Source organism: Limulus polyphemus, unplaced genomic scaffold, assembly GCF_000517525.1.
Source record: "Limulus polyphemus unplaced genomic scaffold, Limulus_polyphemus-2.1.2 Scaffold364, whole genome shotgun sequence".
NCBI classification, from domain to species: domain Eukaryota; kingdom Metazoa; phylum Arthropoda; class Merostomata; order Xiphosura; family Limulidae; genus Limulus; species Limulus polyphemus.
Window position 1 is genome coordinate 272,410 of NW_013665974.1, and position 18,447 is coordinate 290,856.

Sequence of the window (18,447 nt, forward strand, 5' to 3'; positions counted from 1 at the left end):
ACAGTTTGATTGTCAGAAACCTATAAGCACTGCATCCAGCAACTTGACCTATATGTCTACATATAAAATAGCACAAAAACCCATTTCATTCTCCAGCTGCTTGAGGTATTCAACAGTTGAATGGGAGGTATGACAGGAAGCCTTATATTGGTGAACACATAACCAGATGGCCTTGTTTTCATATAGAGATCCTTTTTTATAATATTGTGTACTGTTTCCTGGGACATATGGACAGCTTTTTAACAATTACCTTTGTGTTAGTGGATTCTCACTTGTTACAAGATGCTGTGCTTTGCTTACCATGACTGGGATATGACTTGTTGCAAGTCTCTTTCTAGATAATCATGGTCAGTTGATCTGTATTCTTTTGCTTTCCAATGGCATTAAGCACAAGAGATATTCTCATCTTGGAAATTCTACATCCCCAATCTGAATACATCTATGTAATCTTAGTGCATGTAAATTTTGCATCAGAAAGGCCTGTAACATACCCTTCCCAAAAGCAGTCAAATATCATTGGCATCTACCTACTAAATGTCATACAATTTCAAAATATAGTTTTTTGTACAAGCTGTTCCACCACAAATTTACATCAGCTGTGGTTGTAAGGTGACTTGCTTATTTCAGATTCAAAATCATATTAATATAAAATACTCAACCCTCTGTATAAATAATAAATAAATACAATGAGTAAAAAAAAATCACATTTTATCAGGCAGGACACATTATTGGAGAATTTACAGAAAAATATTTAGTTTAACATATATAAGAAATGTAGTCTGTGCTTATTTTCATATGCTTCAACCAAAGTGAAGAATTATTAAGAATGAGCATATTTTTGTCATATGTATAACAAAAATAATAGATTATTGTATAATATAAGAATTTTCATGGTTATATGCAACTTGAGATTGAGAAAAATAAAGTTGCAACAGAATCCTTAAATACAAGTTGTTATCTTTTACACATAAAATGACTTAGTTCTTAGGATGTTTCAGAAAACAAATTTCATAATCGAAACAGAGACTTTATGGTGTAGAATGCCTTAGCTGATAAACAACAAACCTTAAGAATAATGTGCATTTGGCATAATATCACAATAAGACTAATAATAATTTAAATCACATCATTATTTACTGTTCCAGTGTGAGTCTCCAGTAAGAAGAGCATATGACAGTACTTCAACTATGCCTTTTATTGCATGACTCTGTTGGATTACATTGTTAAAATATACAAAGCCTTGATTGAAATATTACCTACATTTAACAGACAACAATTTTTTCCTTATGAAAGTTTAAGCATGACATTTAGTTTCAATAGATATAGATCACTACTAAACTAAATGTCATGCCCTGCCAAAAGAAGACACTCAACACCTTACAACATCCTGTCTCATGAACAATTAATTTAACATTGAGTGAAAGGCCTCATCAGCAGCAACATACAATGAACAAGGTGTAGCCAAAATCTGTTATACTCTCTCTTTTTTTTTATTGGAAACCTATATTGAACCAGTAGTGATTAATGTAATTTAAAATATTATCACTCTAATCATAAACATACATTTCTACTAGAAAACATTTAGTTTTTTCAAAAATGTTGATTCCTGTTTTATCAATTAAAAAAAACAAAAGCCCTGCTCATTCTACATTATTTTATGCAAGAATTACATGATCTTATACATTGAAGTATTATTATAAAACTGTTATTACCAAGTGTAGGATTTCTCCAGGGTATAGAGGAAATGGTTCTTGCTCCAATCTAATTTCCAGGTCTGCATGTTGCAGCTTAACTAGGCCAGCTGCATCATACTGTATTGAATGATCATCTCCACGCACAACAGGGTTTTGTATGACACAGTAGTGGCGTGGTGGTACTATTACCATTTTATCAGGACCAAGAATTACCCTTTATTGTAAAACATGATGGTTAAAATATAGCATTTGCTAAAATTTCCTGTTTTATTACAGTCTTTGTAAATATATAGAGAAAGACATACATATTCTTATACATGTAGACACACACACAAACATAGTCTTATATGTGTAGAGAAAGGTTAATATCACAAAATAATAAGTTTAAGGTACATTTCAGTTCATTTCTGCAACATTACAATTAAACTGATTAGCTATCTGTTAATCAGTTTAATGCATACTAATGTTTACTATAATTTTAAATTTACATGTATCTGCACAAATTTGGCAAGCTTTTAGTAAATATTACAAGGCTGTTATCTGTAAAAAAAACCTGTTTTTGTATTTTAATAAAGTATTTTTCAAAAGATTTTTTTCTGTGAATTTCCAAAGCCTCTCCTGAGTCAACTTGAGTAAAAGATGATTTTCATGCTAAGAATAAAAATACTTGTTATTATCTAATTTTATTACATTTCCATAATCTCTAGAACCTCCTTAATGAATATCTAAAGTTTCTTTTCTGCAAAATGTTATTATATTTTCTCTACCCTAGCACTAACTGTAGTGAAACCGTCAATGTACGGTGAAATGAAAAGCTTAAAAATACAAAATAAAACAAATAATATCATTTTTCCTCTGCACTAACTGCAGTATTGATAAGAAAGTTTCAAATTACTTAATAGTTTCAACCATTAGCCTTTTCCAGTTTCCTTTTAATTTCATGGTCTTATTGCTGTTTTTTTGTACCCAGTGGAGCAATAATCCCTGCATCAAAAGCAAAAAATCACAGCAGAAATCATTTAGCTATTTCCTGTAAAGTTAACTTAAACACCACATGGTTGTCACATGTAATTTTACACATGAGCTCAAGCATGTGAACTTAAAATGTTTTACTGTACTAAAGTTTTGTTATGCTAAGCTAAGAAGTTTCTAATTTTTTCATTTTAAATACTTTTATTACAGAATATATAATATTATATATGAAAACAAGGACCTGTTACTAACAATGTTAATACCCATGCATACTCGAGCTTGTTTACACTTGAGTAAAAACAGACATTCTTCCATAAGCCTCAATCAGTCTCACAAATTTAGACTTTTAGAAAAGAATTCATGTGCTTTCAAATATACATTTGAGAATAAAAAAATTACCAGTCACTAGAACAGAATGTCCTAATCCTAGAATATTTTATCTAGCTTTCTTAGTAAGCTATAAATAAGTAATAAATAATTTAATATTCAGAGCAGCAAAGTATACACATCACATATCAAGTAATTTGGCTGACTAACAGTTTATGTTGGGAAAACTAAACAACAACTTATAAAATTTGTGTATAGGAGAACCTACTTTTTCTATTGGTTATAAACATGTCCATCAGCTATGTACAATTGATTAGAAAACAATCTTAAAAGTCAGAGAGAGGAGGGGTCTTCTCTGATGGGTTTGACATCTTTAATGGTATCTCAACAAGTCAAACAGGTAGTGTTATCAATGATTGATTATCTCAACACTCTGAATTACAACTGGGCAATCAGCAGAATCTGCTAATAAATTCAACATTTGGCTCCTTCATCAATTACATTCAACTAACTGATTACTCTCTTAAAAAAGTAATCTTCCTATTTTCAGCTTGTTTTGAGTTTTTTATTGCCATTTCTAAATTAATGTATTTATCTCCGCTAACAAAAACCTTTCTTGATTTATATTGCCCTCTATCTGAACAAATGTTTGCTTACCACTAACCTCGATACTCCCACTTACTCTGGTGTATGTTAACGTGAGATATCTGCATACTAACATGCAAATGATTATGCTGCAACCCTACACCAATAGGAGTACAACATTACCCCTACCATATCTAGTACTCTCTCCAATCATGCAGCCGTTAACCACTTTGAGATTGGTCATATCACACCAAACCCCACCAGAAGTGTAGAGGACAGGTGAGAAATGTGAGAGGAGGTAAGTATCTATGGGAAATATATTTTCAGTCTAAGAATATGTTAACTTCTGATATCTTACCTCCTCTCACATAAAGCTAGAATCCTACACTGAACAGGTGGAGGACCAGTGAGAAGATGATTCTTCTTTAGGAAGTGCCCAAAGGAAAACCACGGGTTGTGAGAAGGAACTATAAACAACACAACCATGGGAGGCACCACTCCTGAGCCAAGTATACTCATTGCCTGTGAGTAAAGTGTCATTAAATGGGTGGAAACAAAGGAGGGAGAAAAATTACATAAATAATGGGACCCTTGGTGCAGAGTGGCAAGGGAGCAACAGATCGTAAAAGGGAGTTTGACCCCAAACAACACCTGGCAACATCTTGAATTGTACATAAGGCTTGCGGTAGGCAAAAGGTCTTCTACCTTTCACCTAAAAAATGTTACCAGCAGGGAAGAAAAGCTTCAGTACCAACAACCCACAGGCACACACCTCTAAAACCAGATCCACCAGGAACTGAAATCCAGCTAATGGTAGGAAGGAGAAGGGCCCAGTTTGGTGTTCTTCTCCAGTCCAAAACCTGGCAGCATTGGTAATTTTTGAAAATGATAGAAGGTGGGTACCAAACCTCACACCTGTGGAAATTCCTGTGTCTCATCCAGCTCCAACCAACACCAGATCTACAGGGAACCAACATCCAGTGGACAGTAAGAAGGGGGATGGCCATATGGGTTTACTTGCATCTCCAGTCCAAAACCTTGTGGCATGGCAAATTTACCATCCAGTCCGCAGTAGGAGGAGGGTAACCATCCAAACACATGTGAGGACTTGTTTGGCTGGTCCAGCTCCAACCAATACCAGATCCCCAGGAACCGACATCCAGTAGATGACAAGAAGGAGGGTGCCTCAGATGGAGGAGGCAAACTGCAATATATATATATATAGCAAAGTGCTACACCCAACACCTGGTGGCATCTGGAATTAGACATCAGTTCTGTAGTAGGAAGGGCATCATACCATCTACACTGGAAGAGTGCCACTGCTCTACTCTCAACTGAGTGGTATTGTGCACACTCAGGAGGACAGGCCTCCATGGTCTACCACCCTAGTAGCTAGAAACTGGTAAGTGGCAAGGACTCCCATACTCTAGAAGGAGGAGAGAAATAATGCATTGGAGAGTCTGAAGGACTGCAACACTAGAGACAAAGCAATGGGTGACTGAGATACCCTATATAGAAAAGCAGATCAATGATGTTGATGGAGTGCATTATCCTACTCCTGGTGGAATCTGGAATTGTACATCAGGTCCATGGCCGGACAAGCATCAAATGCTACAGATCATCAGAGGTGGGCAACAATCCCTGTCTGCTTTACTCATGTTAGTCCATGACTTTTAAGTCTGGGACGAACATATTTCTGAAGCAAAAGACCATGAGGTACACCTAGGAGCAGTCTTGCAGAACACTCTATCTCCACGGTGGGCATAAAATGACCTGGATATATTTTAGGAAATTGTATTTTGAAAGCCTAAGGAACACAGTGACAGAGTCAATCAACCAACACCTGGCAGCATCTGGAATTGTACAAAAGGTCCACAGTAGGAATACATAGCCACTAACAGAACATTACACAGAGTGATCTGAATTGTTACAAAGACACTTGGAAGGAGATGAATAGGAGGATATGCATATAGGTACCAATCCCGACTGAGAGCATCGACTGCTCCCATCAAAGAATGAGGAACAGAAGACCAAAATCGGGGAAGTTGTATATTGAGATAAATGGCAAAAGCATCCAAATCTGAGACACCCCACCATGCACATAACACCCAATGATGATCCAAAGACCACTTCATAAGGAGAATCATGTTAGGACAGGATAACTGATCCACAACCAGATTCAGGACACCAGAAATATGGCATGCTAACAAAGTTATGTGATAGCTGTGGGCCCAATACAGAAGACCAAATATCTGAAAAAAAGAGGTCTCTCGACTGAGTGCCCCCTTGCCTGGTGATGTATGGGACCAACATAGAATTGTCAGAGTGGACCAGTACTGACCAGCCCCAAAGTAAAGTTTAATGAACAGCAAGAAGTTCCAAGAGACTGATATGGAGAGAGGACTTGGAAAGAGTCCAACACCCGAAAACCTCCTGAGTGTTGAGATATGCCACTCAACCAGAAAGAGAAGCATCCATAAAAAAGTGACATTCTGGACAAGAAGGGGGGAAGGGGAACACCCACAGTAGTATTGTCCCAATCCAACCACCAGGTGAAGTCAGTCTGTAAGGGAGGGAGAGAAAATGGGCATTTAAAGGTTTGTTTATTTGTTTGTAGTTAAGCCCAAAACTACACAATGGGCTATCTGTGCTCTGCTCATCACGATTATCAAAACCCAGTTTCTTGCATTGTAAGTCTGCAGACTAGGGGACAGGCATCTATCTAAGGGATCCCAAACAAGGCTCCATTGGTCTATCAAAATTCACTGAAGATTGTGCATGTGGGCATGACCAAGAGTAATGAGGGCTTCTAGAGAAGCCCACTTCCCCAAAAAAGAAAGAACCTCTTGCACAGTAGGAGAATAAACGGATGAGACGCTGCATATGAAATGTTCCATAGCTCTCAACCAAAGTGGAGAAGGTTGGGCCCAACTTAGGAGGGAGTTGAAAACACACCAGGATGAATCAACTGTTGTGTTGGTGTGAGAAAAGACTTCTCCACTTTGACAAGTCAACTCACCCTGGCAGCTTCCTGGAGAAGAAACTGAATATGTAGGACTTGTGAAGAGACAAGAAGCAGCCAGTTGTCCATGGAAACGAAGGCCTCTGGAATGAAGCAGGCAGACAAAAGCCCTGACAACTTAACAGGTCACACATGGAGATAAGGCAAGTACAAATGAATGTGCCCAAATGTGAAACACACATCCATGATGAACAAAGTAAAGACACTATCTGGCTGCAGGGGAGATGGAGATATGTATCTGATGCATTGACCTTTGTCATTCACAAACCTAGAGTGAAAACACAATGAAGACATTGCGACATTGATCAATTTAATCCTAATTGATTATTTCAATTAATCAAGCTAATCATCCAGCTCTAACCCATTCAGGTATAGAAGTTTCATTGGGAGCCTGAGTTCTCTGTGACATTTGAGGCCTACAAACCACATTAATAATGCCCTGTGTGCACAGAATCCCATCACTTTTGTATTTGCACAACAAGGCAATATCATGTTCATATGGATGTATTACTCTGTCATGTTGAATCCAGAAAGAATACTTACTTGAAACATGGCAAGAATTGAATCTTTGAATGAAGATGACCATCCTTTTCTCTACTGACCCACATGTCAAAAAGGATATTTTCAGACAGATGTTATGTATATGATACTGCCTGCTTCAGTTGACCAGAGAAAATTTTCAGACACCTATGGGAAGTTTAAAACCACAACATCTACTTCAAACTTTTCCCCACAATTAGCCTCTTTTGCATCATGTTTCAGTCTTTTCAATCTGTTGTAATGTATTGAGTTCTTTCATCCTTTTGGAAATGTATTGTGCAACAGAAACATCAGTTTTTACATTTTGTATGAGAGCAGGCCAGTAGCAGTTGCAAAGAGCACAGACAGTTACAGGTTAATAAATACCGTGCACAGTAGCTTCCACTATTTCAATAAATGAACACTTATTGATTCTACCACCCATTTTACTTTTGTGAGAAGTATAGAAAGACTGGGTTTCTCTTACGGATGTGAGTCACATCTCTTTTATTGAAAAAATGGCATGTGGGTTTTCACACCATCTGGATGTTTGTATGAATAAGATACAATGCATCACTAAGTTCTCTATCTACAACAGCCATGACATGCAACTGTCTCTACATACAAAGGTTTTTGGCATTATTTCTAAATCTGCAATGAATAAATTGCTTGCATTATGATTTCACCCATCAGTAATATATGGACCACAGACCAATAAAATGTCAGTGGATACAAACATCACAGGTTTGACAAGTGGCCACTTCTTATGCATACTATACCTTTGCATCTAGAATGCATATTTGACTTATGCATATATATATATATATATATATACACACACACAAACAAATGTGCCATATGCAATTAGGATGACATCTTTGTTCTCTTTAGTCAAAAAGTTCCAAGCAAGATGAACCAATATGTTCAAAGTCTAAGACAGAGAACAAGTCAAGTGTATTGCTCTTTTTTTTACAGAAAAAATATTTTCCAAGGTAGGTCTACTGTTTCTTGATTTTGAACCCTCCCCCCAGGGATTGCAAAGTAATTTTTGTGGGAGGGCCGCAAAGCTACTAAACACAACACTGACTTTAATGTTTTCAAGAAGCATATTCAGGTTTTGCTGACTTCTAACTTATGATGCCAGTTAGCTGGATATAGAAGGTTCTTTTCTTTTGTGTGTGCATGGTTTATATCTAATCATTTCAGTATTATTCCATTTCATGATATTGTTTTCTCTGGCAAGATGGGCTATTGCAGTTAGATCATTACTATAGTCTTTTATGTTTATTATGCCCCTCAGACCCGAATTCTGATTTTTGTTTATGTTTTTGTTTCTTCAATTTATCAGAGTCGACATTCACAAAGGATATTGTACACGACATTCTTGCTAAACACATTGTGTTGTGATTTGTGAATACCGTTCTACATTTATATTGCTTACATTTTTATGTATATTTATTATTGAGACCTTTGACATATTGGAAAATGGTTGTTTTTCCTGTGTCTTCCTGCTTATACATGATGTTTATCTCCTATCTTTTCTTCATCAAGTATTCAGAGCACCCACTATCAAGGAAGATTGTAAATGATGTATTTTTTTTCTTCTTCTTAGGATCTTCTGTATTACAAATCCTGTTCAATCTAGAAACTAGGTAGTCTTTGATGGCCACTTATATACTGTTGTAATAATTTAGTCTATATTCAAGGTATTCATCTATATCTTTGGAGGTTACAGGAAATCCATAGATACAGGTAAATACATTTATTTTTTACCACAAGACTTTAAAAATGTAAAAACAGATGTCACAAACTGACTAATCTCTAGACTGAAAAAAGTTTGTACTTCCAAAGCATGAAATGAAAAAAATAAATGGAGAAACAGATTTTGTTATGAGCAGTTTATGAAGCTTTAAAATATACAATATTTATTCAATGCAATTAATGAAAATTGGAATAAAATGTCCCTTATTATTATTAAAATAATATTGATACATTTTATTAGTTAAGATATTATTAAGGAATTACATGTGTCATTGCAACTAGGCTTATATCCTACATTTGTTTTTAGGTGTACCATGGAAAAGCTGACGTCTTGAATTCTCAAAGATGAAAGAGCTGCTGACATTACATAGTAGGGAGGTGGCTTAATGTGTTTTCTTTGGTAAAGTGATATTCTAGTGTGAACATGTTTCCAGTTACCAAAACAAGATACTTATAAGATGATGGTTCAAGACAGCACTAATGTTTGTGTGTTCCCTAAGTAAGCTAAACTATACTGTTTATTTATTGTTGCTTTCATTAACAATATTGGTTATACTGCTTATTACATCAAATGTCATTAATTTTTTATTTATTGTTTATTATTAAACTTTTATCACAGAGGTTGTTGTTTTGTATTGTTAGCTTATAATGTGTGTATTTAGGACTAACCTAAATCTTCTAAGCTGGTTGAACCTCATGAGATATTATTGGGATTATGGCTGAAAATATTGTTAATAGTGAGAGTACTAAACTGATGAAACAACACATTCTAATCTTTTTTTAAGTAGAAAAGAGAGAAAGGTATATTTAACGAGTTATAGTGATGGCCAAGTTAATTTTAAGTTTCATTCTAAGTACATAGCTTATTCTGTTTGAAAGTTGTTATTATTATTATCATACATCATTAAGCCTGTATCCAGATCTAACAATCATCACCCCTTTCTAAAATTCTGTACCCACCCCTAAAGTTAACTAGCACAGAAGCCAGCAAAATTTAGATACTCCTCTTATAAGTAAATGATTTATGTCCTCAGGGAGAATACCCTGTAACAGTGTATAGCATTGCAACTTTTCTAACAAGAAGAACCAGGACTGAATGATGGCCACCACAACAACCACACACAATCCTTCTCAGAATTTCCTTCAAAACAGCATCAAATTAGTAACTGAACCACTAATAATAACAATAATAACACAGGCCTATGAAGTTAAACATCATAAAAGTTGTTTTGATTTTAATTTTGAAAATAATATTAATTTTTTTCTATCACATAAGGATTTTATACAAATTGGGAAAAAGAACTCTTATTTAAATCAAATTAACATTTTGTTTACCACAATGAAAATTTTTTACTATTATGTTTGTTAACAAAAATACAAACAAACTGAAGAAAAAAGAACACTGATGCCAAACAAATATGCATCCTCATTCATCCAGAGTTTTCTGTGGTTTTTCTTTTATGTATTGCATTATGATGTTTTGTGAAAAATCTGTATCTGAGGAAAATGGATATCATTTTTGGATTCAGCATACAGGAATTACTGTAGAACATGTAAAAATTTCAAGACAATAAAACCATCGCAGGCCTGTGTAACTAGTAACAAATTAATAATTAATTTAGGTATTCATACGAGCTATTAACCATGACAACAGTTAATGTCATATTACCACAACCTTACTGTATGTCCATAGCTGTATAATTATATCTAAATATTTTTTATTTACAAAAAATTTCTTTCACATACATATTTCCAAGTATCCATATATCAAGTGCATTTCTTTACAGCTCTCAACATTAAAAACCCATTTTCAATTTCAATGAAGACAAAATAAATATATTTTATACTAACCTTTCATTATCTTTCCTAATGTAAGTTTGTGGTCCAACTTCTACTCTTGTTACATTTGATGTCTGGTCTAGAACATGGAGGTAGTAAAATGGTGGAATACGATAAATGCTACTATCATCAGACTGCCCCTTTTGATTCACTTTTGATCCAGCCATCTCAGCAAAAATTGTGGACAAAAACTATTGAAATTCTCTACTATAAATTCAGAAAAAAAACAAACAGAAAAGTTAGAATGTTAACTTCCTAAAGTCAGTATTTGTTTAGTTTAAACTATGTCTATGTTTATACAACAAAATGATTTTTAATTACCAATACAAAAATAATAACCAATTAATATTCTTTTACAGATAATTTTGGCAGAGTCTTCATAATGAACAAACTTGAAATGGGCTGCAACTGCACAGTTCAGAGTGACACTTTGTTGGTTCAACCAATTAACATGTTACAAAAATGCTGAAAAATTATATGGTAAATGATAACAGATGGTTTTAATTTTTGGTAAACTAATAAACAAAAATAGTTTTAAGGTTTTCCTTCACCTTTATACAGGTATTGAAAGGATGTTCCATGTGTATTTTTCGAGACTGGTAAATAAAATGTTCTAAAAATAACAACTTCTTGAAAAAGTCGAGACATTAAAAATTTAATTACAAGTTAAAATTAGGCCACTTATTGAACAGTTTTTATTAAATGAATTTTAAAAAGTTACTTTCTCAACATGAAATTCAGTTATTGTATAAAAATTATATCATTAAAGTGTTCAATCTTTTGTACATAGTTACTCACCATCAGATATGAGTGGTTAATCTTTTTTGATTTTGGTTTTACAATGTAATATTTTTTTTAATGTTTTTTATGGAAACACGCAATTTTGTCGTAATTTTAAGATGTCATAAAATAAAACCAATCATAAGTAGATTCAAATCCACAAGGTTAACCACTTCAATTATGTTTATGATTTACTCTTAAAATGATAAATCTCTTTAAGTAATACAATTTTTTTATGAGAGATGAACTAGAAAGTGCCCATAGAAAATCCATTGAGGCTTAGTTTGCATAAAATCTCATAGATGGCAGCCACCTCAAAATTTCATTTTTTTTTTGTCATCAATTGCATTGATCAGGTCTGGTCTTACCTAGAATCATTACAGGGAAAAATAACTTATTACTTTAAATTTTGTTCATATAATTTTGTATGCATTCATTATTACGCACTTAGATACTGTCTAATAGCTTATTTTTTGATAATGTCTTGAAAGAGAAAAAACATTCTGGTAAAGATTATCTGGTGCATAAGATGAGTCATAGTTTTGTTATTATATTTACATGTACACACACACACAAGCAATAAAAAATAAATATTGATAGAGGTTTGTTTGTTTGTAATTAAGCACAAAGCTACACAATTGGTTATTGGTGCTCTGCTCACCACGGGTATCGAAAACCCAGTTTCTAACATTGTAGCTACTTACAGCTTTATTTTTAGAGATAGCTCATTGATATTTTATCTCATTTATTTTCACTGTATTGCTTGTGAGTATCATTCATGTAACGTTCAGTGTTGGTTAGGGAGACAATGCTTGGTATTGGCTAATGAAATAGTAACCCAGGCAACATAGTGGCCACTTGTCCCCAACTGTTATGGCAGTCACGTGTGAAGTTTTACACACTGATTTGAAATCAGGCAGAAATGCTTTTGGTATAGGACCACTTATTTTTCAGTTCATGATCATTAATGAAAAAAAATCTCATAAACTACTACGTATAATGAACTATAGATGTAAACTTTTTCATTTTACACAATAATATAAACTATTTATATGTAAAGATTTTACACGTGTTTATAGTTTTATATCATCTATCTTCAGTTCACAAATATCTTCTAAATATTGTCATTACTGAAATCCTCACAGAAAACTAGCAAGTGGTTTTCTAAAACAGCTTATTAAGTAGTTATGAATATTCCTGCATTTTAAAAATCATAGTTGTAAATAAGTCTTGGAATTTTCCTCATGCTTTATGTAATTGTAATTATGTGTAGATTGCCAAGTTTTATTAGTTCTCAAGAAGTACAGTTTTATATATCTATTAGTAATTGATCTTTTTTCATTTATCTATGATATTGTTGGTTTCCAGTGGTTCACTACTAATTAGACAATGTAATTGTAACTTGCTTCAGGCATGTTACTTGACCTGACAGTGTGAAAAATGGGACATTTCCAACTTGATCTCAGTTGTGAAGGTGATAGCTTTCCTGTAATATGGAAAATGAAACCGATACAACAAATAACTGTGATCTCACTATGCATACAAAGTCGGCATTTTTACATACGTAAATATATATATACACAATATAAAAAAACTAGTAATTTGTATTGCAGAAGATCTTTAAGTTTTGTTTGTGGCATGTATGAATACGACTAAGAAGGGACTGTGAACATAGGCTTCATTTTCTACATGGTAACAAATTGTGTTGCATAATGGCTTACCAGGCGATACCTTTAATGTGCAATGTATCTTACACTAACTTTCTTCACTTGAAGCATTTTGAATATATATTATAAGGTCCATCTCAAAATATAGGTTTAGTATATTCACAAAAAAGTGTCTGGACAGCATGTTCTGTGCAAGTGAAGTTCTGTAGGCTCATATATCACTGAACTAAACATCAGAAAATAATTCAAGTTTTTTATTTTTACTTCATTTATTTTTAGCCTACTCAGTTAAGAAAATTTGGAATAAGAATTCAGATCCAATATAAATTTAGCTTTACCATATAATATTTAATTTGCATGTGAGGTACATCTGTCATACAGAACAATACACACTACAAAGATAAATCTATAAAACAACCCAAACTTATTCTTCATATTGTTATGAAATCAAGAATACTAAATATTACTGAACAATTCTCTGTAGATCACTAATAAACTTGAGGATTAGTAGTCTGTCTGTGTTGTTTATTATTGGCAATAAATTGTTATTGTTACTAGTTTTATGTTTCCATAGGTGCTATGATTGGCTTGTATGTATTCCAAAATATTAGCTTGACCTGTGGATACTATGATTGGCTTGTATGCATTCCTAAATATTAGCTTGACCAAATGTTGAGAAACAATCGTAATAGCATACAAGTTCTAATAGGAAGAATTAGTTACATACATGTCATGTGATACCTTATCCATGCAATAGGCATAGTACTGTACATAGGCTCTGCCTCTACACTGGATCATCAACTAATTGCAATATAACATATTCATGCATTTATGCCATCTATTAGTGTTAATCAGTAACAGTGGACTCTGAAGGAAAACCTTAAGTACTAGCAATTAATTTATAAAAAGGTAGAAAAAATCTTAAGTTATGGAAACTTGTATAAATTTAGCTGTTGAATTAACCTGACAGTTCAGTTATAATAATTATCACCAATAGCTAAAATATTCTCTACCTATTTATGAGTTATCGATGGCTATAGTGATTTTTGTTTTCATTATTAATATAAGCTAAAACTAACAAGAAGTAATTTCCATTTTTTATCTTCTATTTTTATATTTTGGTCATCAGTATCATATGTAAAATATTTTGAAGAAGATGGATGTGTTTGTAAAGATCATCAGGCCAAACTCTTAACAAACTGAACCTCCTCACAATACTAAATGTGCAAATACTATAAGTTTGTAGTTGAAATAAAAAATCTTCACCAGAGAGAACAAGTTTCTGTTTTTTTTTCAAAGTTTAAAGATGACATTGTGCACTGTATCATGATGATGATAGACTACAATACACTGCACAGTGTAGCATACATATAGTATGTGATTAGCACTACTGGGCATAAAAAACAGTTTATTTTCAAAAAGTTATAGTATTAAGACTAGAAATAAACAACCTTACAACACCAAAATGTTTTTATTTAATTAGACACTCAATATTTCGCTTTACATCTTCTTCAGGAGCATTCACTAAAACATAAACTGAAATTGACAGTACAAAGCTTTAAATGGTCATTTATTTCTAGTATTAATATGTCTTCTATACATCAATATGCACTACAGAAATTTAATAAAAAAAATTATATTAGTTTTTTTAATATAGTGATTCTTTCTGAGAAATGACTAATTTTTATGTACAGAATAGCCACCTTCTTAAGACTTAAAAAAAAATCCATTAAGAAATCAACATTTCACAAATTTACTAATTTACATGTTTCAAATTTTTATGATTTATCTATTTTTCTTTTTTATCTGTATCATAATAAACAATTTTACAGTAATGACATATTTTAATTTGATAATATTTCTAAGATGATCACAGTAACTATGAGCTTGTTAACAAAAATCAACAAGTTTAAAGAATGATAAGGCTCCTGAACATTATAACATTTCACCAAGGGTTTGAAGGAGGTTAAGGATTGGGTATGTGAGTCTTGAATAGTGGGCAGGTGCCAGAATATTGTAAGTTGGCTATAGTTACTCCTCTTTTCAAGTGAGTTGATAAAAATTGTACAGGTAATTATAGGCCTACTAATTTTACATTGGTGGGAAAAGTTTTTAAAAGTCTCATAAAAGATGCTTTGCAAATTCATTGAACAAAGTTTAAAATTTTTTGGATAGTCAACATGGTTTCACCAGTGACAAATTTTGTTGGTTGTGATGAGGACTTTGCTACTTTACAAAAGGATTTAGATTATTTGTTGAATTGGGTGAATAAATGGCAGATGTATTTTAAAATGTAATTATAATAAATGTAAAGTAAACCACATGGATTATCATAACTTAAGTTATAAGTATAATTTTGATGGGAACAGCCTTCACAGCATCACGGAAGAAAAGGATCTTGGTGTTTTAGTTGATCAATCTCTTAAGCCTTCCAGGCAGCATGTTTTTGCCAGTAAAAAAGCAAATAGGATTTTGGGTTGTGTCTAGAGGAATCTATATAAATATAATAGTACTGTATGTTGTATGTACATGAAACTACTTCACAGGTTATGGAGGTTCAACAGATCCATGGGAAGACACATACTAATTTTCAGTTTTATATTTTGTGTTTTTTATGGGCAATTTTTACCACTACCTCACCTGCTGTGGATGGATCTTCACCAAATTTAGTATGCAGGTTCATTGGATCTATGCAGAGATACATGCAAACTTCCAGTTTCACATTTTGTGTTTTGCAGTTTTTATGGGTGTTTTTGCATTTATTCACAATTGCATATAATGGAAGCAACTTTTCATGTCCTAAGATAACCTTTCATTAATCATGAATTTACATAACTTCCTTCCAGGGGACAAGTTCTCCAGCTAGTACTGAATACTTTTTGTACAAATATCTGGTTATGACTCACTTGCAGAATACTGTAATTATGTATACAATATTCAATTTAATGTCCTGTGTTTTACTATTATAATTATTATTTTATGAGTTAAATTTTCTTTTAATTATGCATTTTAAATTTTCATTTTGTTTAAATCCTACTTCATAATTTTAATTTTGTTTACTTTTATCCATAATGTGTTAATTTCATTTCATGTGTTCATCTGACTAGCTGTTGAGCTTTCTTAATGACTTCATTTTAATTTTCTATTTTGAATTGTAATTTTTATTTATTTTATACTTTAGTTGCACTTATTATTTGTAATTATGGTTTTGATGTTTTGTATTTTGAGTTGCATTATGAATTTGATTTTATTTGTCTTTCATTTTAATTTACTGCTTGGTGGAGTTTTTGTGTTAACCCTTTGTTGTCTTTGTTTAGATTTCATGGCCTCTTAACTTTAAAATTTGACCTTTAGTGTTTTATTCTGGTGTGTCTGGAAGACCCTGAGATAATGAACTGGTGGAGTGGAGGGGGATTGTGATGGCTGCAATAGGTATTAATTTCATCATTCTATAATAAGTTTTTCTTTATATAGGATTAGGAGATCATACATGTATTTATACAAATTGGTATGAGCCAGGGGTATGCTATCTTGTATATGTTACTTGGGACAGTCATTGATGTACATAGCTTTGAGTTATATGGAATATCACATTTGGACCCTAGGCATGAAATGAGAGTGTGATAAATCATAATTCTTTATGACCTTGTCCCATGTGGACACTTTAGGAAAGCTTCCGCTTTACCCCACAACCAGTGTAGTCATTACTGGGAACATAGAAGCTGCCTGGCAGATAAATACACAAACATATCTGTGAATAAAGATTTTGTTTATTTGTTCACTTACATCTATTTGTGTTTCTCTTGCTGTCCATGTTTCGAATTATTCTCTGCAGAAGATTCACAGAATCGAAATCTAACTACCTGGAGGATATGTTCTGCTAATTGCAATGTTTATTTTGACATCACCTTCCTCATGGGCCAGCTCTGTATCTGAATACCACAGAGGTAGCTTCAGGGAACATTGAATGAAGACAGCAAACTAGCAGCAAAGCAACAGACATATTGGTTACAAGTCAAAAGATGTGATTATGTCTTTCCAGGTGAGTTACTAGTTAGGCCTTATTTGGAATATTTTATACATTCTTGGTCTCTTTATCTAAGAAAGGATATTGATTCATTGGAAAAGGTTCAGAGAAGGGTTACTAGGATGATTTTAGAAATGAATAGTTTATCACATAGGGAAAGGTTAAGATTTCTTATTTTTCTCAAGTAAAAAAAAAAAGAGTGAGAGGTGAACTCATTAAAGTTTAGAATATTATCTAGGAAATTCATGGAATAAATGTCTTCAATTTTTTGTGATGTATTCTGAATTCATTTGTGTGTGTGTTTTTTTTTTTGCACAAAGCTACACAATGGGCTAGCTGAACTAGGATATTAGAGTTGTAAGGCAAGAGACTTACCACTGACCCACCAAGAGATATTCCCAAAACAATATGAAGAGAGAACACAAGCTTAAGATTTTGAAAAGACAGGCTATGCTCCAGTAAGATTGTTTTATTTTGTAAACGTGATTGGATAATGGAATACATTGCCATTGGCAATAGTGGAGGCTGCAGTACATTATGGGAGTTTAAGAGAGGAATGAATTACTTCCTGAAAAATAAAAGGTGCAGTTAAAGTTTTTCTTTTCTCCATGGTGGGAGTGCAAGGACAGTATTGAAGAATTAAATGGTTCTTTGTTGTCCATATGCTATATTATTTTGAAATTCTTAAAGTACTTTAACCACTTAAGTAGCATCATTTGTGACATAACTTAGTTTCTTATCATTTACAAGATTTAAAACATTAGACTGATCATGAACTTCATGATCCCCAGCTACTATATTGATAAAACATATGTTGCCACAAACTTATATTTGTGTTGTATTTACTTTAATACCAACATTCTTTTGAAGCTTGAAAATTGCACCTTGAGTGGTAGAAACTGTAATATTATACGAGTTTAACAGTTTAAGAAAAGGACTGAATATTTGGAGGATCAGGACAATTTTTTTTGTTGTTGTTGAAGGATGTTGGGAGTCAGGATATACTTGATGAATCTAGGATAAAGTCCTTTTTAATTTTAGAATAACTTTTCATTAAAAATAATATTAATTTGATAATATTGCTTATATATTATGGGACATAAAACTAAAAATAATTAATGCTGCTCATTGAATGTACCTCTATTATAGCAAGAGCATAATAACTTAAGACCATGCGGTCTTACAAGTTACAACTATATTAACAATTTCGATGAGAGGAACCCACTTTGAGACTAATAATGCTTGGAGACGGCT

At 33.0% G+C, this 18,447-nt stretch overlaps 1 protein-coding gene across 1 annotated transcript in view; it reads right to left on the reverse strand.

Moving 5' to 3' along the window:
• Nucleotides 1-18,447, reverse strand: part of LOC106457709 (major vault protein-like) — a 46,831-nt gene that overhangs the window by 27,205 nt on the left and 1,179 nt on the right. The window contains exons 2-3 of the mRNA XM_013917156.2: nucleotides 10,732-10,926; nucleotides 1,713-1,908 (exon numbers count right to left, since the gene is read on the reverse strand). Of these exons, the coding sequence (XP_013772610.1) occupies nucleotides 1,713-1,908; nucleotides 10,732-10,886 (351 nt within the window). The 5' untranslated portion in view covers nucleotides 10,887-10,926. The remainder of the gene's footprint in view (nucleotides 1-1,712; nucleotides 1,909-10,731; nucleotides 10,927-18,447) is intronic.